The sequence below is a fragment of the Erithacus rubecula genome, assembly GCF_903797595.1.
Source record: "Erithacus rubecula genome assembly, chromosome: 12".
NCBI lineage: Eukaryota > Metazoa > Chordata > Aves > Passeriformes > Muscicapidae > Erithacus > Erithacus rubecula.
Genome location: NC_136664.1, coordinates 20,011,174 through 20,038,737, shown reverse-complemented (window position 1 = coordinate 20,038,737; position 27,564 = coordinate 20,011,174). Strand labels below are relative to the sequence as shown.

Genomic DNA, 27,564 nt, shown 5'->3' with positions numbered 1-27,564 from the left:
CACTGAACTCTGAATTTGGCTTTCTCAGCCTCTCCCCATGTTATGTTCTCTAATCTACATGTCATTGTGCTCCTTTGTTTTCATCTTCTTTTGGAGTTTGGTTGCTAGAAATGCAGAGCATCATGGTTCTAGATGGCTGTTATTTGTATTGACTTACATGCACTTCCCACAGTTAGCTGTATTTTCTTACCCAGAAGGGCTATTTTTGTTTATATTGGTTTACTTTATGAAATTATCTCTCTCCTCTCCAAATTTAATTTTGCAAATGAAAATATATGAAATAACTCTCCATTTTGCTGCCAAGGTATCAGCAGAAAGCAGTAAGACTAAAGAAGACAACTGGTTATAAAGGCTCCAAAGTTCAATTTTTGTTTGTTGTAAAAGCTTTGTATGAGTTTGGTGCAGATTCTGCACAGGTAACAGGGAGGCAGGGATGACCTCAGGGTTATCCCTGTTCATGTGTAAGGATCTCTTACAGAAAAAAATGTGCTATCAGTTTCTCCAGTAACATAGTTTCCTTTGATTAATCACCAAAATATGAATTTCTGTCCTATGGGAAGTTCTACCTTTGGGGATTTTTTTAAGATTAAAAAAAAAAATCTCCATTTTAAAACTTGTTATGAAATACAAAATTCTTGGGAAGCAAATTCAGTTTGATGAAAGCAGGAATGCTCCATCTAGATGATTTTGATCCAGCCTAGGTACTGTGATTTGGCTGTACTGATGATTTCCTCTTGTCCCAGGGTGACAGGGAGAAGTTGAGAAGGGAGAAATTTGAACCTAAACTTGTAAAATGAGGTCCCATTAAGATTTCTAGCAATGTCAAGGATCTGAAAGATGGAAGCAGCCTCCTGTAGCATGTTGGGCTCTGTGGAATTGCTTGGGGTTGTATTTCTGCACATGGGCCATTCCCTGCCTCCAGCCTGGCACTAGTGGTGTAAAACACAGGAATCCACCAAGCAAGCACCTTTCCAGCCTCTTCCTTGGTTTACTTACTGCTTTATTCTGTGAAACCACAGGCTCTTCTTGTCCTGAGCTTGTAATGGTTTGCAATTAGGGTCTCAGTTCTGAAAAATCATGAGAGAAAGAATGCTGTTTGTAAAATAACTAATTCTCAGTTCTACATTGACTTACTGAAAAAAAACCCTCCAATAACTATCAATAGCAATGCATGTGAGAACTGCTGATGTAAAGGACAGGACAAACTTTCTAAATCATCTCACATCTTTGTACTCTATAAATATTTATTTGTAGCAATACTGCAGATTTCACTGGCACTCACCTCACTCTGTGAGCAGAGCCATCACATCTTCATAGGACAATACCAACTGAGCAAGTAACATCAGCAGAGCCTGTTCCTGACAGGAGAATTGGCCTCTGAGTAATTTTTCTTTTCAGTGGTTGAACCAAAATCAGTAGGGGGAAGAATTGCTTCAGTTGTCCAAACAACAACTCGAGTGTTTCATTTTTATCACTGAAATAGCAATCTTCAAAATTAAAACTAATTTCCAATACAAAAATTACTTTTTTTTTCTTGTAAGTGTCAAAACAAAACATTTGGATTTTTTTAAGTTCAGAATAATGTTTCTCATGTTTAATTAGTTGCTACCCTAATTGAAAAAAAAAATCAAAAAACAGCCAGTAGTTCATAAAACATATGACAAATGAAAGATCCCAGCAAGCCTCAGCAAGAATTACAAAGAAGTAATTGCCTTTTAGACAATCAGTGTTTTTAGTGGACCTGAAATGCACTTTGGAAATGGGCTGTTGCATCTGTCTTTTAGTCAATTATTAAATTCAAAATGTTTGAAATATGTGTTGTAAGATGACTTTATTTTAATTTTCCCAGCAGAGCCATTGACAGCTCCTGGATGATACTCCACCAAACTGTCCCCTTTAATGACACTTTCTTTTTAATAATCATTGATCCACATGAATTTGTCAGTTCCTAAATAGGAGCTCATCCCTCACATTGCCTGTGAGAGCTGTGTCAAGGGCTGAGCATGGCACAGAGGATCTCCTGCTAGGCAAGTTCACCATACAATCATGATAGTTGGATATGATTTGGATTCTATTATTTTGTGGCTGCTCTAAATACCACCGTGTACCAAAATGCCATGTCTTTTGTCAGCATTCTGAAAGGGAAGGTAAAATCCTGTGGTGAATCATAAGCAAAATAAACTGATTTGGAAAGCTGCATTTCCTGTCTGTCCCCAGGAACAAGAGTCTGTCATCTCCATCTCCATCTCCAAAATATCACCTCTTCTTAGCTGGCTGTTTAAAAGATTGACCATCCCAACCCAGTTGTCCATACAGTAGGAACACAAAGGTTTTTGCCATCCTTCAGCAGATGACAGGGATGGCTTAACCCAGGGAACAAGCTGTGCTCTTTGCTGGAGGGGCAGGAGGGCAAGGCAGGGTGAAAGAGGGCAGGGAGAGCACAGTCCATGGTGAGACACCAGTTCATTAACTGGTTTTGCCTCTCCTGATCTCCTCTCTCTGACACTGCTCCCAGCATATCCCTCCCCAGCCCCCACACTGACTGTAAATTCACTAAATAAAACCAGGCACAGACAGCAGCCCATGCACGTGCTTAAGGCAAAACAAGAGAGATCTGGGTTGTCCAGGGGCCCTGTGAGGGAATGGACATGAGGCAGAGGGTGGAAGGGTGCAAGAGGAAGGTGTAAATTCAAGAGCTGAGACTCAAATCCAAGAGTGAGAAGCCAGATGAGCTGCAAGGGGAGCTGGCATCCTTGCCTCAAGGGATTCATGAAGAGCAGAAGACTGCCTGGCTTTTAGTGTCCTTTCAAGGACACCAAGGAGGATGGGAACAGTTTACTGCAATTCCCAGTGGCAGAGACAGGATGAGTCTCCCACAGGCTGGACCTTGAACCAGTCAAACTATTGCAGCACCTTGCTTTTCCCTCTCCCTGCTCTAGGTCTTGTCCTGGAGTCACCTTGACTGTTATGAAAGCAAACACCTTCTCGAAATGAAATTGTAACTTGTGGTATAAGAGCACACGTGAAGCCCTAGAAAACCACAGACATTACAAAATCAGGTTTTAGTGGGTCTGGTCCTAAGGAGCATCTGTGGCTTCCAGCTGTTGTACAGAGCCTTGAGAAACATCATCTTCTTTATAATTGTAAAAAGAAAAGACATCAACACTTTTGTGACTTCTTCCCTTTATAGGGAGTGCTATAAGGGAAGAGATGGGGAAAAGCCTCCCTGTCCTTTCTCAGAGAATCCCTGGATTAGGGAAAGGGGAGTCCTTTAGGACCTCTCCCTAGGTACCACTAATACACTTACTCTTCTTTAGTGATTTCCAGCAGTTCTCACAGATTAGCACTCCCTCAGGACAGTTCTGCTCACAGACACAAAATGCTGTTTCCTCCTTTCCTCTGCATCTCCCCTGAACTGGTATCCTTGGGAAGGAGAAAGGTTTACAGTTCTTCCCCCTTTTTTATCTAGTAAGCTGCACTCATTTTCTGCTGCTACACAGACAATAAACCAAGCACCCAAGCAGGGATTGTCTTAGTAACATTCCATTTCTCTGTCAGACGTCAGGTCAGGTGATAATTTGGGGTGAGGTATTGTCTGCAAAGACAATGAATGCAAGAAACCATCTTTATCCCAGCAAGGGATAAACTAGATGATCCAAGTGATTTTCTCTGTCACAGTCTATGTTTCTACTATGGAATAAACTGCTGGACGAGGAGAAGGATTCATTGCTTGGACTGTAGTGATGGATACTTCCAGAAAAGCTCAACTCAGGTTATCTTCTCACTGCCTCACAAGGGCAGCATATATCCAGCAAAAAAAGGATATTTCCCTGCTGTGCAGAGGCAACCTGGAAAGCAGTGCCTATTCCCCTGAAGGGTGTCACAGATGGAAAGGATCCTTGGTGTGGATGGCTCAGGTCTTGAATATCAGCAAGAGCTTGAGGCATATTTTGTCTTTTTTTGTTTTTTCAGCCTTTCTGAAACGTATTTCATTCTAGAATAAATTCTTAGGACTTGTGTTGTAAGAAAGCTCTAGTAATACTGAAGTAGGGAGGAGAGTTCTAGGGAAATGCATGGATTACAGCTTTTCTCTTCCCTGGAAGCCTGAACCACAATTACAGCCTGTCCATTACCAACTTCAGGAGCAGGAAGGAATTAGCAGTTGTGATGCCAGCAGAAAACTCCTCCATGAAGCAGCAGTCTGTTTTTAAGATCCTGTTCATTATACAGTGAAGGTCTCACAGGTCAGTCTGTTGTTTTACTTTTTAAATGAGAATGCCATAGTCCAGCTCATAACAACTGTGAGGTACCAGCCCTCAGCCTTGTACATTTGTTTTTCCAGGCAACTGAAGAAAAAAGCCCTTTAGTGGGTTCAACAAAGGGAACCAAGCATAATTGTTTATAGCATATAGACATGAAGGTGACTCGTGAATGTTTATGCTTCCCAGACTGAGAAATGTTATTCAAGGGAACAGGATGTTTTGAGCCTACAGCATTCTATTTTTTTTTCTGTGAAATAAAACTCCATGGTATCACAGGGTCAATAGTTTACTTCTGCTGTTAGCCCCTCAATTCTATTAAGAAATTCTTGAATAGTCTTTCCCTGCCTCTTTTTCCTTTTTCTTTTTTTGCTTGTTTGTTTGCTTGTTTGTTTGTTTGTTGTCTGTTTTGCTTACCAGATATAGAAATGCTTCTCTGAAAACATTGTACTCAGTGAGTGTCTGTAGCTGACACTGCATAAAGTTGTCATTATGATTTAGGATTTTGCCAATTGTGCTTTATTATTTTTATATTTTGCAAGATTTTTTAACTTTCATTTTGTGCCTTCATAGAATTGTTTAAAGTGAAGGGGCTTTGCCATACTAAAAGGATATTGAGGAGAGCCTGTTGTTATTACCATGCAAGCCAGACAGTCTGAACAGTCTTTTAGTCAGATGTAAATCCACAATTATAAATCACCATGTGAAGGGGAAAGCAATAATTTCATTTTGATCTATCACCACAATACTTTTCATATAAATATACTGACCAGAATAGGAAATGTAGGTGTATTTTCTGTGTCTTTATGCAGTAAACATCTCTTTGAAGCACCAGTTGTGCTAGATGTCAAGAATATCTCTGAATAAGAACTGTTCACAAAGAAGAGAGGGTGCCAGCCTTAGGGATTTAAAAACCCACAAAAAACCTGATGAGTGGCAAAACTGTAGGTCTGTCAAATTTCTACAAACTGAGCTGTATAGCATGTGTAGTTGTGTACACAAAATGCTTAAATAGTTCCCTCTGCTTCAAAGAGAAGAGCTGCCCTGGGAACTGGGGGGCAATCAGAGTTTAGTTCTTGCTTTGGACTTCTGTGGTATTTTCTGTGAGTTGTTTAATTTCATTGTGCCTAAGTTCCTTCATCTGTAAAATAAATCCTTCAAATACAATTGGATCAGCTTCATACAGCAAATTACATCTGATGCTGAATCATGTCTTTTATCTCTCTATCTGCCTGCTTATTTTTATTGTGAGCTCCTCAGGGCAAAGACTATCACTTGAAGTCTCATATATAATAAAAGTGTCTTTAGCACCACAGATCCCGTTCTTGGGGATTGGAAGCTTAGTGTAATAAAAATAAACAAATGTGATCAGCCATGGGAATTAAAATAAAGCATCCAAACCAAAGAAAATCTATACTTGTGACCTTCTCTCATGAATATACTGGCCCCCAGAACAGACACACTGTTTAGATGCTTCCCAGATGTAAAACACTTTGTTGTTTGGCCAGTTGCATGAGTAAAGAAAAGCTTCCTTGCCACAGCAGATCTATGTAAGAATAAAATAAGACCATTTCCTAGTAGTCTGTGTTTCAATGACCTTAACAAGGGTTTGAAAAGAATTAATATTTCTGAACATCTGTTTTTTATTTGTAGGAGCAGGTTTGGCTAGTGTCAATGTATCTGAGCTGGAAAAAAATTGGGGAAAAAAAGGATTTTTCTGGTGATGCAGACACTTGGGGGTGGGGTACCTGGAAAAGAGAGCTGAGAACACAATCAGGTCTGCCTGTTTCCAGAGCCAGGGCTACCAGCCAGGTTTTGTAACATGCTCACATAGCATAGAAATACTTCTTTATAAAGGTCCTTCTTAGAAGGCAGGAGCTAAAATTTTGTTCTTACTGAAAATGTCATCTCCTGACACAGAATAGAGATCCAGCCTGAATAGAAGCATGGCAGGGATTTGGTCTGATGAGCAGTTTCAGAGCATGTTTACCATACTTCATCTGGTCAAAAAACTAAAGAACGGCAAAGATGGAAATACTTTCTTTTTTCAACGCCTGGATTTGAACATTATTTGCAAATAAATAGAGAGGAGATAATAGGCTTATTAGGCTGTAGAAACCCCCTTGAAAACTGTGGGAGGAGATGAGGGGTCATTGAGGTCAGTCCCTTGAGGTTAAGCAGGAGCTCTTTGCTCAAAGCTCAAGTGTCTCCCACTCACGTTGGTTGCAAGTGCAGAGCCCAAGGTTGTGTCCTAATGATAAGCCCGTGGTACACTGCTCATTATTTTTCATACATATTAAAGTAATTTTGTTGCCAGCAGAGTCTCTGGGGTCAGCAGATGCCCCTGGTTCCTGCTCCCTTCTGTGGCATTAACGCGAATGCGGCTCAGCAATTTTGAGTGCTGGGCCCACATTTTAAAGAACATTATTTTCTTCCAGAAAGACATTTTAGTTCCTACAATCAGTGCTTGTTTCTGTAAATTAAGGAATGAATTGTGCCAAATTGTTCTCCTCTTCTTCTCTCTTCTAGGGCTATTTGCAATGTAGCTTATGCTACTGTCAGTACATCCACTGCGTGCTTTACAGGAAAATGAAATCATTACACACAACACACATTGCTAGACCTCTTTCATAATCACACACTTTTAATTGGCATGCAAGCACCAAGATCCCTGTAATACATGCAGTAAAATGTCTCTGACTCATTTTTTTCTCCCAGGTTGAAAGGTCAATGAGAATATTTTTCTTTAATTTGACAGGCACACAAGAAATAATGCAAGACTCATTTATGGTCAGGTAATGCACAAAGAAATCTATAAATCAAGCTAAGGGGAATATTAGATCATGCTCATATCTGAACCCATCTGGCTTAGTTCACAAAAGAATCAATACGAGGCAGAGAGCTCAGTATTGCTTGTGATTTATGCTCTTGCATCTAAGGGAAGAAACATTTGCAATTTTTGAGTCTCTTCATCTAAAACAAAAGGTGAAAAAGAAACTACGGTTGGCTCTAACAACACATGTGATATGGTGACAGATTAGAGCTGCAGGGGAAGGGATGCTTCATTCTACTTAATGACTCAGCACATTGTTTTAGTGTTTTCATCTTCACATCCCTCGCCCCCAAAATGTATCGGCCCAGAGCTATTATGCAATAAAACTGGCTAGATTTCCACAAGTTTATATTTGTAAATTAATTGCAATTGGTAGTTCATAGGCACAGTACTGTTAGAAAATGCAGCACATTGTAACATGCAGTTTTCTTCACTGTCTTCCTTCAAATACTACTTTCACTAATAAACCTCACCTAAAAACGTGGCAGGGCTAAATATCAATCCTGCACCATCGTATACACATAAGCTTTTGATCTTTTGTGAACACCCAGGATTTACATGAAAGATTTCTACTTCTATAGTGCATCTCTCAACTAAATAAAATCTCCAGTTGGCCTCGAGTTGAGCCTCCCCAAGAGGCAGGAGGAGGAGTGTGAGCCAGCATTGCTGAAAGCTGCGCCGTGCACGGGCTGGGAGGCAGAGCAGAGATCTCCCAGAGCAATTAGGGTATGAAAAACACACTGCAGTGATGGGTGCCATAAAAGTGTCAGGGGAACTGGGGCAAGTAAAACATCCATTTCAGCCTCAGTGATTTGTTTTACATACACTGCTAATATCCTTCATACAAATACCAAATGCAGTTTAATTTAAATCTCGGAAGCCGTTTAGACTAAAGTGAGAGCCTGGCATATTTTTCTCACAGCTAATGTGTACAAGAAAAATCAATAATTTTCCCAGTATAATTTGATAAATTATTACATCAGACATTATTGATCCAGTCAAAGAAGAAGGAGGTCAAAATAATGGAAATCAGTTGGTTGTGATTAGAAATGCTTGGGATATTTGTTTGGAAAAGGTTGATAAGTAAAATGGTCTATGGGCTTTACACTTATTGATTTAATAAATAGAATAAGCCTTTCTGATCCAAAACAAGGTTACTTGTATAGGTGTTTCAGGGGGTTTTCTTGCTGAAAGCCAGACTATATGTCTTCTGTATGTGTTTAAATTATATTTTAGTTCAGCACACTGAAAGCATTCATTTTAGATATCTGTTCCTTTCACAATTTCCTACTGCACTTTGCTGCTGAGAACCTTTGGACTTCATTCTGGTAGTAGGCTTAGTATTCTTTTAAGTATTTATTTTAAAGTTTTCCTTGTGTTTGTGCCATTATTAGTAATGAACACATTCATTAATTCATACACACTTTATAAATATGGGGAGGGATCCAAGAGCCTCCCACACAAGAGGTATCCCCCTACTGCCTGGAGCCTGGGAACAAGGACAAGGGATCAGCTCACCCCACCCCTTGCAAGGACTGTGAATGCTCTCAGTAAGAGCAATACCTCCCAGCTCCTGGTAAGGAAGCTGTTGGGAAGGGTGAATCAGGAAAACCTTACAAATATGATTGCCTAGCAAAAGATTTTGAGAATATGGAAACCATCAGCGAGATTGAGATGAAAGCAGTTTTCACCTGAGTGGCTGGAAAGCAGCAACAGGGATGCTTGAAGATCTTCTCCCCTTGTTGAGATAATGCCAGTTGCTGCAAATACCAAGAAAAACAGCAGAGATCCTCTTCAGGCATGACAGGAAGGGTCCCAGATAAGGTCTAGAGATAAGAAAGCAGCAAAACATGGTAATGTAGCAATTCCTATAGGCTGTATGTAAATGTTAGAGAATTTGTGTCTTGTATTAGATTGGTTAGTGGAAATTAGAGTATTCAACATGGAAAATTTATTGTGTTGTAAAGGAGAAAATCACTCTCTTACCTCTCTTACTTTGCTCCCTTACTTCATTCTCTTGCTTCCCTCTCTTGTCTCTTAGAGTTCCTGCCCCCTCCACTCTCTTTCTCCCTGCTCTGAGCAGCAGCTGGCAGCTCCCAGCAGGGCCCTTTTTACCCATGACCTATGCAATAAACTGCAAACTTCAAGACCAAAATATAGAGAGCCCCTTAGTTTGTGCTGACCACCATCCACCCCCCGAGGCTCCCACAGGAGCAGCAGACCTGAGTGTTTCACCTGGTATTCACAGGTGGTATTTGCTGGTGCCCATCAGAGCAGGCCAGAGCATTGCCTCTGGGAAGGGCAATTTAACTGAGTGTACAATACAAGTGTATTACTCTAGCCCTGAATTGCAAAAGAGAGTCAGAGCTCTGCTACATCTCTGGAAATGTGATCACATCCATCCTCTTTAAACGTCCTTCTAGCACAGGAAATGTGTGTGTGCAGATATGGCTCATTGGAAGTTTAAAATTTTTATCCTATCTTTTTTCTCTCACTTGGAATTACTGCAGAGTTTCTCTTGAGCATGAGAAGAAACTAAATATGCTTTCCTTAAGGTCTTTAGAAATTCCTTGCTCTGGTTCTGGTGTAATAAATACCAGCTGACATTTGAGTTGACAGTAGCTACAAAGCCTGGGCCACACAGGACAGCAGTATAGTGTGAAAAATTAAAACATCCACAGGTGCTGCTTATGTGCTGTGAGTAGAAGGAGATCCTGGAGAAGAATTCCATATTTCACCCCAATCATCCTTCAGCATGGCCAATGCCTAAAGATATGTGTATTTTCCCTTGCCAGCAGCACATCTAGCAAGCACAGCAGCTGTGTAGCAGTTCTATAACCAGGGTGACAAAAGTCATCTCCCAGACAGGTAGGAAATGATACAAGCACTATGGCACATGACTGGATTGATCATACCTGCTCTGCACCTATTTGAAGGTGCAATAGCAGGGCACAGCAAGTTATACTGGCTAACTCAGTGTAGCAGCATCACAGCCTCTCTGCTGAGTTATAGTTATGGATCTCCTTTAGACAGTACAATGCAACTTTTCCTTCTGGGTAAGATCTATATGTTTTTGTCATCTGCTCTATAATAAGACACCTGGAACATTATTGTCCCAGACCAACTTCATAGTTTCTTTTGCCTGCCCAAATTGTTTCATCCTAGAACTCACCAGACTGATCAGGATAAGAAGAGTTGGCTGGGGTAAAATGGAAGAGAAACACTGATTCCCAGTTCCTGTACATGCTGCAAGATGAAGCAGAGTCTTCTGAGTTACAGCAATGGGGCATGGCAAAGCTTTCTGGTCCCTTCTAAACAGCCCAGATTTCACTGAGCTGAGAACAGGCTGTAAAGCATAAGACAGAGAGTGCTTAAAGGGCCATTGCTGAACATTTTCTTTGCTTTCCAGGCACTAAGTTCAGCTCTGGACCTCTACATGCAGTAGTGGTTTAGGATTAGATTAAGAAGTACTCCGTGCCTGGGATTACACCCAGATTCAGAGAAGTCATTTCAGGTCTCTGAGGAGCAGTCATAGCCTAGAGCAGAAAGGCAGCTGTCCTGTGCATGGTGAGATGCTGAGCCCTGAGCTCTTAACAAGGCACCAGGGAGCCATTTGCAGTCCCTCACCTGAGAAGAGAGATGATTTCCCCAGTGGGGAGCCTGGTATTTGTACTACAGTCAGGTCATAATGTTTGTATCTCTGTTAAAATAGCATATTACTCCCAACGCTGGTATCTTTCTGGCCACAGAGGCTGAACTAGTATTTCTTGTTCACACTTTATGCGGTTTTTTTCCTGCAAAGCTTCACTTCTTTATTGTTTCTTATTTAGAAACTCTGAGTTATGTAAATAAGGTCTGTGGCTTTTGGTTTTCCAGGGGCTGGAGCTCAGTTAATGTAGAGCAGTGCCAAGAAGCAAACAGGGTTAGAGCATGTTTTAAATTGCCCTTCTCTTGCTTGTAATTTATTCTTCCTATCTCTAGCATTCCTCTGCAGAGATATTTATAAAAATAGGTGTTCCATGCACTGTATATCACAGGTTTATTTAGGATTGTTGCTGAAGATTTACACTGCTCAAAAGAGCAGTCATAGTAGATAATTCCATTTGCAAGCTTCAACAAAGTGTTCTGGGGAAAGTGCTGTTATCACCATGAAGGATTTTAATGATGGCAGGGTTTACAGACAAATTCTTTGGCAAACAAGGCTGCAGCAAGATAACTCAGCAAGCTCCTTTGCCAGTGGTAGTTTTGTATTTTTGCTGCTGCCTGTTAAATACATCTTACACCCACCTCCCAACCATTCCCAGAAGTTTTAGCACCACGTCTGCCCTGCAGTGCTAACCTTCCTAAACATAGAACTCTCTCAGGATCTCACCTGAAAGGGCTGCTGAGCACCTCACAGATCGGCCACCACTTCTTCTGTTATGAAACTTCTTGTTAAACAAATGTGTTTTGGCTTTGCCATTACAATAAGGACAGTAATAATTTTACTAATAACCTGATATGATTCAATGTGATCACAGGAGAAGCTCATTTAAGATGCTTCTTACTTTCTGGAAGATTCTGATTAATTCACATCTTGCTGACCACAGGGTTCACTATTGCAATAAATTAATACTGTCTTTTAGTAATCCATTGCCAACTGTTGGAGGGAGTGAGGAAGAGAGGAGTTTGCAAGTTGGTAGCACCCTTCACCTCAGAGTCCTGACCAGAGACCCTCCCTTCACATTTACACTGCAGGGATTTGAGAGGGATTTCAGTGATATTCTTGCCATATAATACATGTAATACACAGTTATTATGTGTCATATATTGCACATATGCACATAATATGTAATGATAATACAGTGCTATATATTGCAGTTATCCAGGTTAGATTCCTTTTCCTGCAAACTGCTTTTCTGTGTCACAGCCTGGTAACCTCTGAGAAGCCCCTGCCTTGCCCACCTCAGGGTCCCAGTGCTGCCAGCCATGCCACTGCTGCAAGGGGAAGAGGGACTCAGGATCTGTGGCCTTCCCTTCACAACCTCTCACTGGTTGAAAAGGGAAAAAGGGAATTTTTGCATATTGCTCCTTTTCAGCAAAACCATCAGATTTTGGTGCTGTCAGTCTGGCATCCCCTCATTAGCACTAGAAAAGCTCATCAGTGTAATTCTGTGTATATTGCACTGGAAATCTTGCAAGATGCCACAGAACTCCCCTGTGATTTTTTTTTTCCTTTCTCTCATTGCTTTTATGTTGTCAGCTAGAACAAAAGGAGTTTCAGTTAATTATCTGTGTATATTCTGAAACCACTAACCTACATCCCAGCTAGCACAAAGCAGTTGCTTGACTGAAGTTCTTGGCAGACTTAAACACCTTCTGGTCGTAAGTTTAAAAAAAATCTACTCCTGTTTTCCAATCTGCACATTCAAATTTTCTTATACAAAAAAAACTTTCTACTTTTTTCACTATTCTCCAGTACCTAAGGAAAAGGAGGATGATTAAGTAGCTGGAAAACTAACCTGAAGTCTGGGGGGTCCAAACCCTTGCTGTTTTTGTCCACAAATTTTCACTTCTGTGGGCAAGTTCTTTAATTTCCTCTGCCACAGCTTTACCTTTGTTAAAGGCAAGCAACAGCATTGTTTTCACAGCTACAGTTTGTGAAAATCTCAGCTATTACAGTAACAGGAACAGTGCAGGTGATTAAATAGATAAACTGTACTGTAAGAACAGAATATTGGGGCATTTAGCCTGGTTTAGTGCTTTGAAAATATATTTATCTCCATGAACATGACTTTCTTTCAGTGCCTTTCTGTTTTGATGCACTGCTCCTTAGCTGAATCTGTTTCCTCATCTCTCTCCACTACCCAAACTATAGTGAGAAGATAGCTCAAAGACGCTGTGCCAATGTAATGCAGGATGAGATGGCTCCAAATAGTCACTTTTTGAGTTGAACCACCACCAAACAGCACATCATAGCCCCAGAGCTTCAGGAATCATTTATTTTGCACAGTAGCACATGACATGGCTGGAGCCCAATTAATGTTTCCACTGATTTTTCATAGATCTGTGCCCTTGCATGCAATATCCAGACAGATCACATCAAAGTCACAGCCACCTCACTGAATACAAACAATGTCACCATCTATGCACCCACCATGTTGTCCTCACCCTTGATGGCAATTAAACGTGATTTTCTTTTCCTCTAGGGAAAAAATTAAACAGCTGCAAGATGTGGAGATATTATCATGTGTGTGGAGGGAGAGGGTTCAGATGTCTCTCTTCTGGCAGATAATTGCTTAGTTTAATGAGGAAGTTTTGTAGTATTTTTAACCATTGCTTCTGTGCCTTGTTTAATTGTTTGCATATGGCATCATCAAGTTAAAAAGAGTGTGTACATTCAGCATTTCTTCTAAGTCTTGTATTAGACATTAATGAAAAGAAGCTGAGGATAGGTTTCTTGCTAATGATGATGGAAAATTAACTTCAAAACCCCAGAGGTATCTTGCAAGATACACCAATGATATATAAAGGTCCAAGGAGAGAAATTCAGCACAAAATATTGCCTAGTCTCTTTTGGACTGTTTCTCTAAGAGATCCTTTTCCCATTTAATTTTGTAGTTATGAGGGAGGATGGCAAAGAGTAAACACAGAAGGTTCTCAGAGATTGCAAGGCTGCAGCACTGCCAGCAAGTGAGGCTGATAAACAGCACAGGCGAGGCAGTGAATGCCAGCATGGCAAATACAGTAAAGGTTACATGCCTGGAGACCTGCAGCAAAAGACAGATTCATGGCTTTTTTTTTTAAGTCTTGAGCTAGTGAAAAGTTGAGTGTCTGGAGAGGAGCAACTCTTTATGCATTAGTCATAAGATTTTGAAGGGCAGCAAATCCACAGGCAGGAGCACAAGAAAACAGTTGCTAGTCGTTTCCCTCTCGTTCTGCAAGGTGCAGCCCCCAGTTATTCCCAGGCACCTCAGCCAAACAACAAGGACCCAGTTCAGAGGGGACCATGCTCTCCATGCTACCCTTGGCTTCAGCATCTCGTTGGGAAGAGCTGCAGGAGGGAAGTTCAGGTGATGCTGACATGGCTCAACCATTTCAACACATCAGTTCTGTTTGGGAGGTTATTTATTTTCTTGAACAATAGACTCCTATTTTTTTTTGTTGTTTGTTTTGAGGGCCTGCAAAGCTCTACAGATAAATAAGTTTATGGCAATAAGGCTGCTTTTTTAGATAATTTTCAGAACAGTTTAGACATAGCCCATATACACAGTCAGCTTGAGAATTCCTCCACCACACAGCAGCTGCTCACTGCCTACACTTGCTGTTTGCATTGTCTCCCATGTCCCTTGGGTTATCTCTTTAATGGCTTTGACATTAAACACCTGAACAGTTGTTCAATACACAGAATAGGAAAAAAAGGATGAGGTAAGATGGATAAAAGATAAATGGAGGTGACAAAGAAGGTGTCACTAATGGTTCAAACCAAAATAGGTCTTTTTATGATTGAGCAGGTCCTTGAAACACAAATGCATCACAACCATTAGCCATAAGATGCAAAGTTTGCTTATATTAGTATCAATGCTCTCAATTCACTTTATTTTACTGATCTCAAATATTTTACACACAATTGTGATTTTGTAGTTACAGTTTAGTTATGTGGGAAAGAGACTTTAAAGTTATCTGGTCACACAGTATGTGCTGGAAGTGTTTTCAGACCAGAACTAAGGGTTTGAAGAGGTCCCAGGTCCTTCTTGTTTTGCAGTCAGCATTTGGCAATAATTCAGCCATGATGCTGCTTTAAAAGAGTGCAAAACACACCTGTAGGAACAATCAATAAAATTGGAAGAAAAAGTAATGGACTGGAAGCTGGGAAAAGCCAGAATAAAATCTAAAATAATGCACTTAACATCCCTGTTACACCCAGTGTTTTGGGGATCTGACACTGGTCCAGCCACTCTTAGGCACACACAGGAATACAGTGTCTGGGCAAAGCTGTCATTGTCCCTGTGTACATTCACTCTAGTCACTGTTAGCCCTGAAGAGGGCTGCAGAGCTGCAACATTGCTATCTGGAACCATTAGAGTTCCTCTGCTGGCTTCTGCAGTTTGTTAAAGGAAACTTTTACAGCAAGATGTGACACCAGAGCAGTACAGTTGAGTTTTCCATCTAACCACAGCTTAGTGCCAGTGATCAGCTCACACACTGCTAATTGCAAGTGGGGTAGAAATAATGTGCAGCCTGACCTGACTTTTAAAAGTGTATTTTCCTCAAATCCTACCCTGTTTTTCCTCTGTCAGAGTCACACAACCATGAAGTGTCATCTGATGAGGCAGCAGAACACAAAAGGTATGGATTTCAGGCTCTGGATGTTTTCATCTTGCCAGGCTGAGTAGAGGCATTGGTCTCAAAAGAAAGTTACTAAGGAGACAGAAGTTGCTTTCAGCGACTTGAGCAAAACCAGGGCAGTGACAGGGCTTCCTTGGGAACAACCCCAGTGCAGCTGAGCTGTGCTGTTTTCAGCAGCCCATCCCTCTGGTGTGAGCAGAGCCCACTGCTCTTTAATCCCAGCCATGCTGTCAGGCAGTGCAGAGCTGTTGTGTTAGCCACTCTGACTGGGATTAGAGGGCACAAAACTTACTCTAGTTTAAAGGTATGGAGTGCCTGGGCAGGGTCTGGATCAAACTAAGGGAAATTTAAGGAAGGATACTCTTCCTTCTTAAAAACCAGACCTCTCTGCTGAGAAGTTTTAGAGTGTGCAATTAGTGTGGCAACATGATAAAGCTCCAAGATTTTTCCTGGAGGCTGGAGCTCTTAATAGTGTCTTGTATCAATACATTTTGGTGTCCTTTAGAGGGTTTTGTGTCAATGTATTTGCCAGGCAACATGTATATATTATGAAATTATAGTCATATTTACAATATTAGTTTTGGCAATACAGGACACAGAATTTATCTTTGTCAAGGAAAGCGTCCCTTACATCACAAAATTATGACCAAACAAAACATTTTCAAAAAGGTATCATTTTGTTAAAAAGCCATTTTGGCCAAGAGAATTGACTTGGTCTAATCAAAACCACAACACTATATAAAACACAATATAAAATAAGAGAAAAGTGACTACACTTTTGTGGGCATCTGAGCATAAAATGGTGAAACAAGATTACCTCTCAAAAGAGGGAACTCAAGGGCACTTTTTGTCACCTTCCTAGTGCTCTACCTATAGAAAGGAGAAATCATACTGGAGAGCACCTGAGTCAGGTAAAGAAACATCAGTGGCATTTCATTTTTCTGTTTTACTGATGTTAACTGTTCAAAATTCTTGAGTGACACTCTCCAAAATAATGAGGTTTAAAAATAGTAAATGTCATTAATGCTTTCTGGGTTTTATTCCATAATCAAAGTAATTACAACACTGTTTAAGGTTAAGTGCCTTATTATTAATCTTTCATTACCTATGATTGAATTAAAGGCCAGCAGCATTCAAACCAGTCCTGCAAGCACTTGCTAGCTGGCTACTACCCTTTTCTTAATATAAGTAGCACAGGTCTGTTGTCTCAAGGGACTCTAGCAAAACATTAGCTTTTGTAGCATGACTGGAAAGGTACCAAGTTTGGGTTATTTTCAGTCTGTGGGAGTAAGTTCTAGAAAAAGAGCTGCTTGGGGAATTCTCCAGCAGAAGGTTTTTTAGCAAGAAAATGCCCTTTTCGCACAACCAGTGTTTTCTATGTGGAAAAAGAAAATTTTTAAAAATACATTTTTCCCTGGGAGAATCAAAACAAAGGCTGGCCCAGCTGCTGCCTGCTACACTCCCCAGTTCCACTTGGAGCAAAAAGTGAGTGTAACAGCTGCAGAGGGAGAGGAGCAGGCTGAAGTGGGAGGATCAGGGCCCTCCATATTCCTGGTGAACCATTGCCCATTCCCAGGCTTGCTGCACAGCTCTCCAAGTCATAGCAGCCACACACAATGAAAACACTACTTCAGGGCCCAAGAAATTAAATTTTCCTGCAAATCCATTCCTACACAAATGTCACTTTGACATTTTGTCCTGGTTCAATACACCTGGTTTCCCCGGGGAGAGGAGTTTTCTGTTTTCGAGATGATTCTGCCCACACATCGCAGGCTCTCAGGAGACCCCCTGCCAGAACTGTGGTGGAACAAGGACACCATGTCTGGGTGACCCTGCTGGCCATGGGGAAGGGCTGTCCCACAGCTGAGACCTCTGCAGAGGTGCTGGGCTACTGAGTAAGCAATTAACAAACTGGCCTTGAAATTAGAGCTGAGGTCGGAAAAAAAGCTCAAATCCCTCCATCGCCAGAGCTATAAAATGTTTATTCCAACCACAGCATAGAAACATGGGTTTAATGGCACTTAAATTTATTGGTGTCTTACAGCATCCTAGGACATGAATATATTCATCTCTGCTTAGTTGCAGGAAATTGCAGTGATGGATTGACATCATTTTGTAATTGCATGCGATGCACAACCAAAACAGAGCTCAGGCGGTGAGCTGCATTCCAACTAAATGCTCAGGATTTGTTAATAATGAAAGTTCAGCTAGCTTGATACAAGAACTGCACATACAGGATGCAATATTAATTTACTATGCTTCGGTTGAGGTTTTTAAGATAGTCTGATTTTCCTTGAATGCATGTGTTTATCATTATCAGCCTGAACACAACTAGCACTCCTCAAGATTTCTCGCTGAAAAGAAATTGAGCGTGCAAATACTCTTTCATCATAATCACACTGACTGTGCAGGGTAATTCATAAAAGAGCCAAAAATGTATTGAAATTCAATATTATTTTAGTCCAAATCAATATTAATAATTGTTTGTATTTTAAAGTGAAATTTACAGTTGAAAAATGTACAGAGAGCAACCCATAGTTGCTAGCACATCAAATTTTCCTATTAAACTTAAAGGCACAGTAATTTTACTTCAAAATGTTTCTTATAAAGCAAGAGAAGGCATTGATCTGTGAAAACAGCTATCTATTATTTATATGAACAACATTAGAACAGATTTTAATTATAAATGAGCTGAAAGGTCAGTAACTATTTTATTTTTAAGGTCTTGATTTTAAATTTGGATAGCTTAATAAAAATATTTATGTGGGTCGGCTCCCAGTGGAAAGTGCACAGAAGGATTAGGCACAAAACACTCTATCTACAGTCAAACCCCAAGATTATTGGTATCTTTTACAGAACCATTAAATTTGAGTGATTACAGTAAACTGATAATAATTTCTTTGATCTTCAGTCATAGAACCATAGAACAGTTTGGAAGGGACCTTAAAGATCATCCAGTTCCAACCAGATTTCAATCTAGTTCCTTCCAGGTTCTTTTGAGTGTGAATGCCTTGATTTCAGTACCAAATGTAGATAATTTGAGTTTGCAGTGATATCTGAATTCTCAGCCAGAATTTGGTCAGCCCACAGGAGAGATGGCACAGGAAAGGGGTGAATAACCCTGTGTGGCACAGGGCTGCCCACACCAAACAGGAAAAGATCCCTGGTTTGTATTAGATTTACTGCTTCAGTGTCTGGGCCCAATTCACCAACATGTTGGTTGTACAGCCAGAGCAGTGGTGCTGGGGAGAGGAATGCCAGGATTGCTTTTTTCCCTCCCAGGAGGAGTCCCCTGTGTCACAAAGACTCTGACAGATGTTCCATTTCCTGGAGCAGGCATCATTCTGGCTGTCCACATTACAGCAAAAAGAGGGAGGAAAGGAAGAAAGTTCTACCTTCTCCTCACTGAATGCAGAAGCTGAGAAGGGGTGGGTTACAAACCCACAAATGTCAGGTGCAAGGAGTAAGTGTGTCCATTCCTACAGAGCATCAGTGGAACAACAGGAAGTTTGCTGGTGACATTTAGTGCTGGTGACATCTGATATTTGCAGCACATGGCAGCTACTTGCCTTATCTGTTATTACAAATCACACAAAATGTGCTTAAAAATAACTGAATAACAGCAAATCAAATAGTGATATTCTCCCACTGTACTGGCATTACAGAACTGATTTTAAAGAGATTTCATGCCCATTCAGGATTCTCATTACTGCTCAATATGAAAAATTGCATTCTGTTTAAAAGGCTGAGTAGTTGCATTGATATCTGTATGTTTCCTCTGGCTGCTCTAAGTGTGGAGTGTCTGAAATTCTGGTTCAGAGTAGCTTGAAGAAAAGGAAGAACTAGAAGTGCATCTTGTGGGAGTCCAAGTTGCTTGCACAGTGACCATCATGCTGGTGTCTGCTCCCCTGTGTAAATGGGATTTATGGACACCTTGCATATCACAGCTGTGACTCTGGACATCCAGCCAGCCACCCTTCACCCTTTATTTGCTTCAGTTTGCTTTATTCTAGGGTAAGAGTTTAATTTGGAATCAAAATATAGAAGTTTCCCAAGTAGATCTAGTTGTAGATGTCTTCTCAAGTGGCTGCTTTAACTGCCCTAATCAAGAACAAGAGGTCTCAGCTCTGATACAGAGGCATAGTTTAAGTGAAAAAGCACCTTGATAAATAGGTCTTTGATTAGGAAGAAAGCAGATTTCAATAAGAAATAAATTACTCATGGCTAGAAGGACTGGGAGTCAGTATTAGCTGGGAGCAGTCAGATGTGCACCATTACAGAAGGTGCTGGAGTCAATAAAGGAATCCTCTCACAGCCACAGCAAAGTGTGCAGTTTCAAGGTTAGGAGACCTGTTTTGTTCTTCCTGTAGAAGAACATCACCACAAACCACACAGTGTGAGTCAGGAGCTTGTTATTCTTCTGCTTTAGCAGAAATCTTGGTTTATTTTGTTTCCTCAAGTGCACAATTAAAACCATCCTCACTGGTGACAAAGGTATTTAATTTCGAGGAGTGCCCTACACATATATATATACATAAAGCCACTCAAAATTTTTGCTATAAAAATTATTTAAAATCTCATGATATCAAGAAGTGTGGCATAGAAATAAAACTTTTACCCAATGGATAGGAACATATTAACTTTTTATACATGCATACATGTATATGCATATATATCAGCTGCTCATAAAAGCTTTAAGTTTTGTCATCTTTTCCTCCTTATCATAACACACCTAAAACTGCAAAAAAGAGTTAATTTATAAAGGAAAAATTCAAATTAACATTTGCTTCCCACTGACATAAAGGAGGAAGGATGATTGGGGTACTCACTTGTTTGGAAATCCAGCTTATTCCAGGTGCATTGTAACTTCTGAAGGAAGGCATTTTCATTTGAAGTACAAAGGAAACCTATGGAACAGACAAACGAAGCAAGACAACTGAAGAAGAATATATCATATAACTGTTATATGACAGTGCAATAATCTAAAAAACCCTTTGAAGATGTGAGTTACTTTAAATAAAAAAGAGATTGAGGCAAGTGGAGGGAAGGGAAGCATTTCAAATTGGGCTGTAATGAGAACCAAGTGGGCAGCTGAATAACCAGAACTTTTCTGCTGTATTTTACAAGAGCTCAGTGTTCTCCACACATCATATTTCTGTATGTAATATTGGATTTGGATAGCATGCCTATAAATGCTGCTGCCAGGCAGTGCCTGGAAAGGCTGGGCTGCCCTGCAAATTGTGTACCTTCCCCTCCAGTGTGGAAAAAAGTTCATTATTGACACTCACTGTTTACACTGTCACTGTGCAGCTCCTGCGAGATGTTAATTTGAAACACAGTTAAAAAAAACCTTTTTCATTTCAAAGGCAAACTGCTTTTGAGATTATGTTTTAGTTTAGGAGTAGAATTATAACCCCTTGAGGATCTTGGAGAGGTGTGTGTTGACTTGGTAAGGCCCTGCTGCAGTACTGAGGAGATTAGTAACACATGATGCCTGCTACAATTTGTACCCAGAAATATAGGAAACAAATCTTCTTGAGTTTGAAAGGATTATTTTGGTTGCTTACTGAGTTCTGTCCCTTTTGGTCTTACATTGTAGATGAAAGTGGAAACCAGAAGTGCCCAGTTCCTATTGCAACATGTGATGGAAGGGAGAGGAACAGCTTTACCAGATTTGCCAGGGGTTTTGGAATGGGAAAAAGGGGTCATACATTACCACTCTTGACTTCCACATAAAACAATAACACAACTTTCTGCAGTTATGTTGAAATTCATATTATGTGGCTTTAACATCCCTTCTAGCACTGTGTGGGTCCAAAGGACAACACTGGTGTGTGTGGGAAAGTAGAAATGGACCCACTAATACCTGACAAACCAAGTTTCCACCAGACTAAGAGAAAGCCTCTTATCCCCCTTTCCATACTCTTTTGGGTAAATGGATTGGTTTATAGGTGAGCAAAAGGGGCTCCTGTAATTTTCAGGGATCTCTTCCTGTCCAGAATTCCCCATTTTGCATAATTGGAAGAGATGTTGGAAGCCAGGACATGTCATGACACCAGTGACTGGACAATAGAGCTGTTCATAGCAGTAAGTTCTGCCTGATTTGCTTCCCAAATCTCAAGGAAAATCAAAGTTTTTGTTCTATTGATATATGAGCCTGAATATAGTGATAAAAAAAATACACCACCCAAAGATGAACATTTGATGAATGGAAGTAGCCACAGGATTAATAGTTTCCTACTTCTTTCTCTGCTAAAGAAGCTAGAAGCTTTGGGGAATAATAGTTATATAGTTATAATATAATAGTTATATAATTATATATAATGGTTATATATAGTTAGGATTCATTTGCATTTCCTATTTCCAAGAAGTGCTGACAGATACAGAATAATATGACTATTAGTATCTCCACCTCTGCTTTTGTGAAACTCTTATAAAAAGTTAGTTTTGCTGGTGAATATGAATAATGTTTATAAATCCAATCTTTGCTTCTATAAATGTTATGACAAGCCTTATCTAGAAGTCAGGGATAAAGCAGACTGGACACTTGAGTGATGAGAAAACTCAGTGCCCTGTCTTTGAGGGCCTTTTGTCTCTGTAAGTGCTTTGAAGCAAGGAAACACATGCTTGGCTCAGCTGCAGAGTGAGAATTAGCTGTTGTTCACACACCTAGAAACAGCTAATGCATCTAGAAGAGATCACTTCAGGAATAAGAGTAAATTTTTTTCTATATTCTTATAGTAGTAATATTCTCTTTTTCTTAATTCAGCTATTTACCCAGTATCACTGTCCCAGTCTCTAACTATATTAAACGACTAAAATCATCTTAATAATGCAGAAAGTGAGTGCTTCATTCAGGGCCCTGCATCCTGCTGCCTCCTTTGAACAAGCTCTTGCTCTGCTCTGAGGCACCAGCCTGCTCCCAGCTGCAGGAGGAGCAGCTGAACCTCACACAGCATGAGCAATGAGCTTTGCCATGTGTGTGTGAGCCAGGCATTCACATTCAATCACGGGTTATTTGTAATTGTCCAATTTAGTGATGAGCAGTTTAGCGATTTGCAAAAAATTTGGGTGTTTTGTTGACTTGCTGATGTATGTGGCAACAATATATAATGCTGATGCTGGCATTAGTCTGTGTTCCTTGATCCTCTGCCTTGGCACCTTGCAGTGAAGCCTCAGAAGAGAGAGTATAAACACCTTGTACCTTCACAGTCTCTGGCACACCTTGATCCTTCCCTTCCCCTGGTTCCACAGAGGAAAAAACCCTCTTTTGCTCTCCTCTTGGCACTTTCATCTTCAGGCTGGTTTAGCTGGTTTAGGGTGGCTGCAGGTGACCAGCCTGGGACAGAAGTGAGGGGCTGGAGCAGCCTGGACCCTCTATCCCCCCTGCTCTCTGCAAATGGCCAAGATCTTGGTCAGCAGTGAAAGCTGCATACCCTGATATCATGTTTTTCTAAGACAGTCTTAGGTATACTATGCTCATTCTGACCTCAACTGAAGATAACAGGCCTTTCCCTGGGGGAAAAGGGACAGCTTATCCTGCCACTTTGCTCTGCAAGGTTTTATTTTACTTTCCTTTGATGCATCCATGTGGTTAGGGAAAGATCCAGTTCTAGATGGACCAAAGGCTAGCTCATGAGTTTCTACCTAAGGATTACACCATGCTACCAAAGATTACACATGGATGAGATTGTATCTCATCCATGCTGTTCTTCACTGACTTGTTAGCAGCAGACAAGGGAGAAAATATTATGTTTGCAACACTTAGGGATGGACAGAGCCATGAGCTGTCAGATACCACCCCCAGGGCAGCCTCACCTCAGACTAGGGACCAAACAGCACAGGAGCTGTCTCTCTTGGACTGATCCAGGGTTAAAACACCAAGCTGCTCCCAGGGTTTGGTCATTAGGCCTCCAGGCAGAGATTACCAAAAGCAGACCTACATAGCACTGCTTTCAGAGACACTTTGTCAGAAGATTTAAATAAATCTTTGCATACTGCTTGGGAGGAAGGAGAAATTAGTTCTGCTTCTGTGTTTGTAAAGAAAAGATTTGCTGCCAGGAAATTTTGCTATAATATTCAAGTATTTTCCACAGACATATTTGGAATTTTTTTAACCTAAAAGTATACATCTTTTTCTTTAAAAGTCTTGCATTAATGATCCAATACCCATTCTCCTACCTGATGCTAATACTCCCTCAGCTCACAATTTATAGGAGTGCTGTGGTGACTGATAAATGTATTTGAACTGGAAAGTGCTGAGTGCTAATTGCTATCCATGCACACTCATACTTGTGCTGCAGTCACATACCACTGTAATGGGAAAGCTTAGGAGAACAGATGCTGATACCTAGGAGTTTTGTCCACCATAGGAATGTAATAAAGAAGAATAAATTAAAAGTTAGATGTTTCAATTCATTATTGCACATTCTAATGAACCTCTTTCCATCTGTTTGATAGGTTCAGGGCAGCTCAAAATGGAGTTCAGATTGGAAGCTGCTTGCAACATTATCTGCTTCCACTCTGGGTAATGTGAAAAACTACAAAAAGATGTTATTGCCCATTGTGAGAAGCACAGTTAAATGTTGTGGCTGCAAAGTGCAAGCTGAAGGGTATGGATTCATCCAAATTCTGCCCCCATATGCTGGGATACTGGGTGGGTCAAAGCATCCATCACACACCTGAGGAAGTACTGCCTGATGAAACTTAGGTCAAGCTGCACTTAGGTTTTTTGTAGATTTTTTTCCCTCATCCATCTTTAGAATGATGTGATTGGAGTGTAAAGAGTATTTTCAAATGTTTCCTTAATGAGGATACTTTGTTCACATTTATCAGTCAGTGCTAACTGCTTTCAGAGTTGCTCTGCTCCTGCAGCTCAAGGACCAGCCTGGGAGGGCTTGGGAAGCACATGCTCAGCATCAGTAAACCAAGCACTGCCTTTCACCAGCTCTGCTCACAGAGGACATGTTAATTAAAGTCAACTGATTGCAAAAATAATTACAGCAGCATAGGGAGGGGGAAGCTTAGACCCATCATTTAAAGATCTCTAACGTTTCTGTGTTGTTGAGAGGTGGCAATTTCATGGAGAGGAAAGAGGATCTCTTCCTTTTTCTTCCTTGGACTCCCGTGCTCACTGCTTGCAGAAACATGCAATGGCTGCAGGCAACAAGCAGCAGTATTTCTTTAGTTATGCAAGTACATGTGGCCTTTTATTCTTTCAAATATATGCTTTCACCTGGCTTTGTTACTGTTGTGTCTTGAGCTGTTCTGAAGAGGCTGAATAAAGTTTTGTATTCCTGGACACACTTATTCTGTAGGATATGGAATAATGTAAACACTCTAACTGTTAAAAACTGCTATTTTAGCATTTCTAGCACTAATTAAAACCTGGCTAGGGATCTTTCTTGATGCTGCCTCTACTTCAAACAAAAACATTTCAACAAATCAAATCCGGGGAAAATGGTTTCACATTTTAAGCTAATAATAATAATAGTTTTAGAAACCCAGGTTTGCTCAAGGGTATAATTCATTAAAAAAGACCTTAGAATTCAACACTAAGCAAATATAAACCCCTCGTTATTTGGGGGTGGATGTTTTACAGCTACAGACAGGAAATCCTGAATGTTCAGAAACCAAATACAATTCTGACTGGACAGATTTACAAAGTGATGGGGTTAGTTTGGTGTTGTACCGGCCTTGCCACCACTGGATTTGTTTGGAAGTGCCCATTTATCCAAACCCCTGCCTATGGAGCCCAACAAATACTGTAGTGAACCAGAGAGAGGGTGGGTTGTGTTCCCTGTCTGCTCATAACAGAGTGGTTGGAACTGGAACACAGTTACTTTGAAGGTTAATCTGACTCCCCTGGTGCTTTAGAGACAGCATTTGGCATTTAAAGGTAAATATATGTAGCAAATGCAAATGTCCATCCATGCTAGATTCACAACAGGCACAGATTGACCTGCATGAGGACTTAGAAAATCTGGCTTTTCTAGTGCTGAGAAACAGTGATATTTTAATTCAATTTTACTTTTCAAGGTATGAGAAGGGTTTAAGGTGAAAAAAAAGAATACACAATTACCATCTGCCATAATTTGAACTGAGATTAAAGCTGAATTTGCTTATGCATGGAGAGAACTTAGTGCTCTGCATTCATTTAAGATACAAGCATCCCCCAGTGTTCCTGGCCTGGAGCTCTGGCTGCTTTACACACTGAATAAATATAGTTAAACTAAATAATGTTAATAACCTTATCAGTCAGAGTCACAGAATGACTTCATCTTTCACACCTCATGTTCTTCTTTGATGCATTTTAGAAATTTAGAATACTAGTACACTGCAGAAAATTAAAAACTTGCTAAGGAAACCATGAAAAGCATACAAGTTGCCCCAACACCGAATATTGCAGGCACATTAAGAACAAATCTTTAAAGACTTTTCCTGATATAAGTACTTTGAATCATCACCTCTCCACAACCCTTTCAGCAGACTGATGTTAGCTATACAGTCCTTCTGTATTTAAAATCCCTTTTGTAAATAAAGACCAGCTTCAAAAACATTCCTTCAGAGCAGATCACATTTGCAGTAAAAAATATGAGGAAAGCAAAGTGTTTTCTACCCCTGCAGCCTGCTGCTGACCTCTAGCTGAGCCCTTGTATTCCACAATTTGCTAAGAAATGCAGTCACATTTTGAGAACCAGTTCCACTGCCTGAGCTGTAATGCACCTTTCCTTGTGCTGCTGGAAAATGCAGGGTTGGCACAGCTCTGTGGCAGAAGCATTCACTTTAATTAATGTGGCCCTGCTAATAGTTTTCCTCCCTAGTTCCCATTCCTTCCCTGTGTCACTTGTTAGTGTCCTACAAGGACAGTGCTTGTTCCAGTAGGGCTTTTGTGGGTTTGGAGCCCCAGGGCTGTGCTCAGTGAGGGGTTTAGAGAGACATGCCCGTGGCTCCTGACAGAATCCTGCCTCCTGCCACTCCCTTCCCCTGTGTGCTGCAAGCCACTAAAGGGTGACCAGCATTCCCCTTGGAAATCAATTTGCCTGCAGAGCTTCTTCCATGGGTGACCTGTGCTGGTCAGTTTGAGTGTGACTGCTTTTTCTCAGCTGCCAGTTCTGTGTTTGGCATGAAGGTGCAGCTTTCCTGATTGTTCCTCACACCTTATATCCCTTTTGTGGTTTTCATATTATTTAATCAGTGAGAAATAAAAATAGAAAGAGGGATTTCTCTGAAAACTGCAGCCATGGCATGACTGTTTTTTCCAAAATGCAGTTTTTAACTAAATACTACATTGTCTTTTCTACATGTTAAAAAAAAATGACAGAAAATTAAAGACAGACTGATGGGAGAGAAATAGACTGGGTGAATGCAATTAACTGTACAAAAGAAATACTAGAGAAATCAGTTATTTGGTCTATATGAGAACTTAAATCCACTTACCTTATATCTACTAATCTTGGAAAAATAAATACCCTCTATGCTAAGTTTTAGGGGTTTGGTTTCTTACCTCTTGTAGACATATTCCACCAGACTTCCAGCTGAGAGGACGAAGACTATGAGTGAGGAGTGCCCTGGAGATCACATGCAGCTCTTTTCCTGGGTCAGAACTGGATTGATCTGAGAGCAGTAATTATGAGGCTGACATGTATGTTCTCCTTCATCTTGCTGTTTGGAGCAGTTGGGCTCGTTGTCTTCATTCACCTGCAGGATCCAGAAGAAATAGTTCATCAGCAGACACCAGGTCAGCATTCCTCTTTCTGTTTGAATCACCTGCCCTTTCATGGTCAATATTTTGTGCTTATATTCTCAGCATGTTTTAAATATTTCATAAAGAATACCTCAAAAAGGTTTGCCATTCTTAATGAAGGCTTAATGAAGTAATTATCAATATCTAAAAAAAAAATAAATAAAAGCATTTGCTGAAAAAACAGTTCCAAGGACCAATTAATTGATTTTACAGGGACCTTTGCCAATGTGCATAGGGTCAGCTGGGTGGAATTAAGTTTCTGCTAAAGTTGAGACCATTTTTGATACCAACTGTATCAGTATAAATGTGGAAATGAGAGATTTCATCACAAGTTTTGTTCCTGGAAATGCACACCTCTGAATTTATCTTTACTTGCATATGGTATTCAGTGTGTCATG

The 27,564-nt window shown here is 40.5% G+C and overlaps 1 protein-coding gene across 1 annotated transcript in view; it reads left to right on the top strand.

The window, feature by feature from the left end:
* Nucleotides 1-27,564, top strand: part of CHST8 (carbohydrate sulfotransferase 8) — a 169,076-nt gene that overhangs the window by 11,152 nt on the left and 130,360 nt on the right. The window contains exon 2 of the mRNA XM_079316481.1: nt 26,936-27,160. Within this exon, the coding sequence (XP_079172607.1) occupies nt 27,052-27,160 (109 nt within the window). The 5' untranslated portion in view covers nt 26,936-27,051. The remainder of the gene's footprint in view (nt 1-26,935; nt 27,161-27,564) is intronic.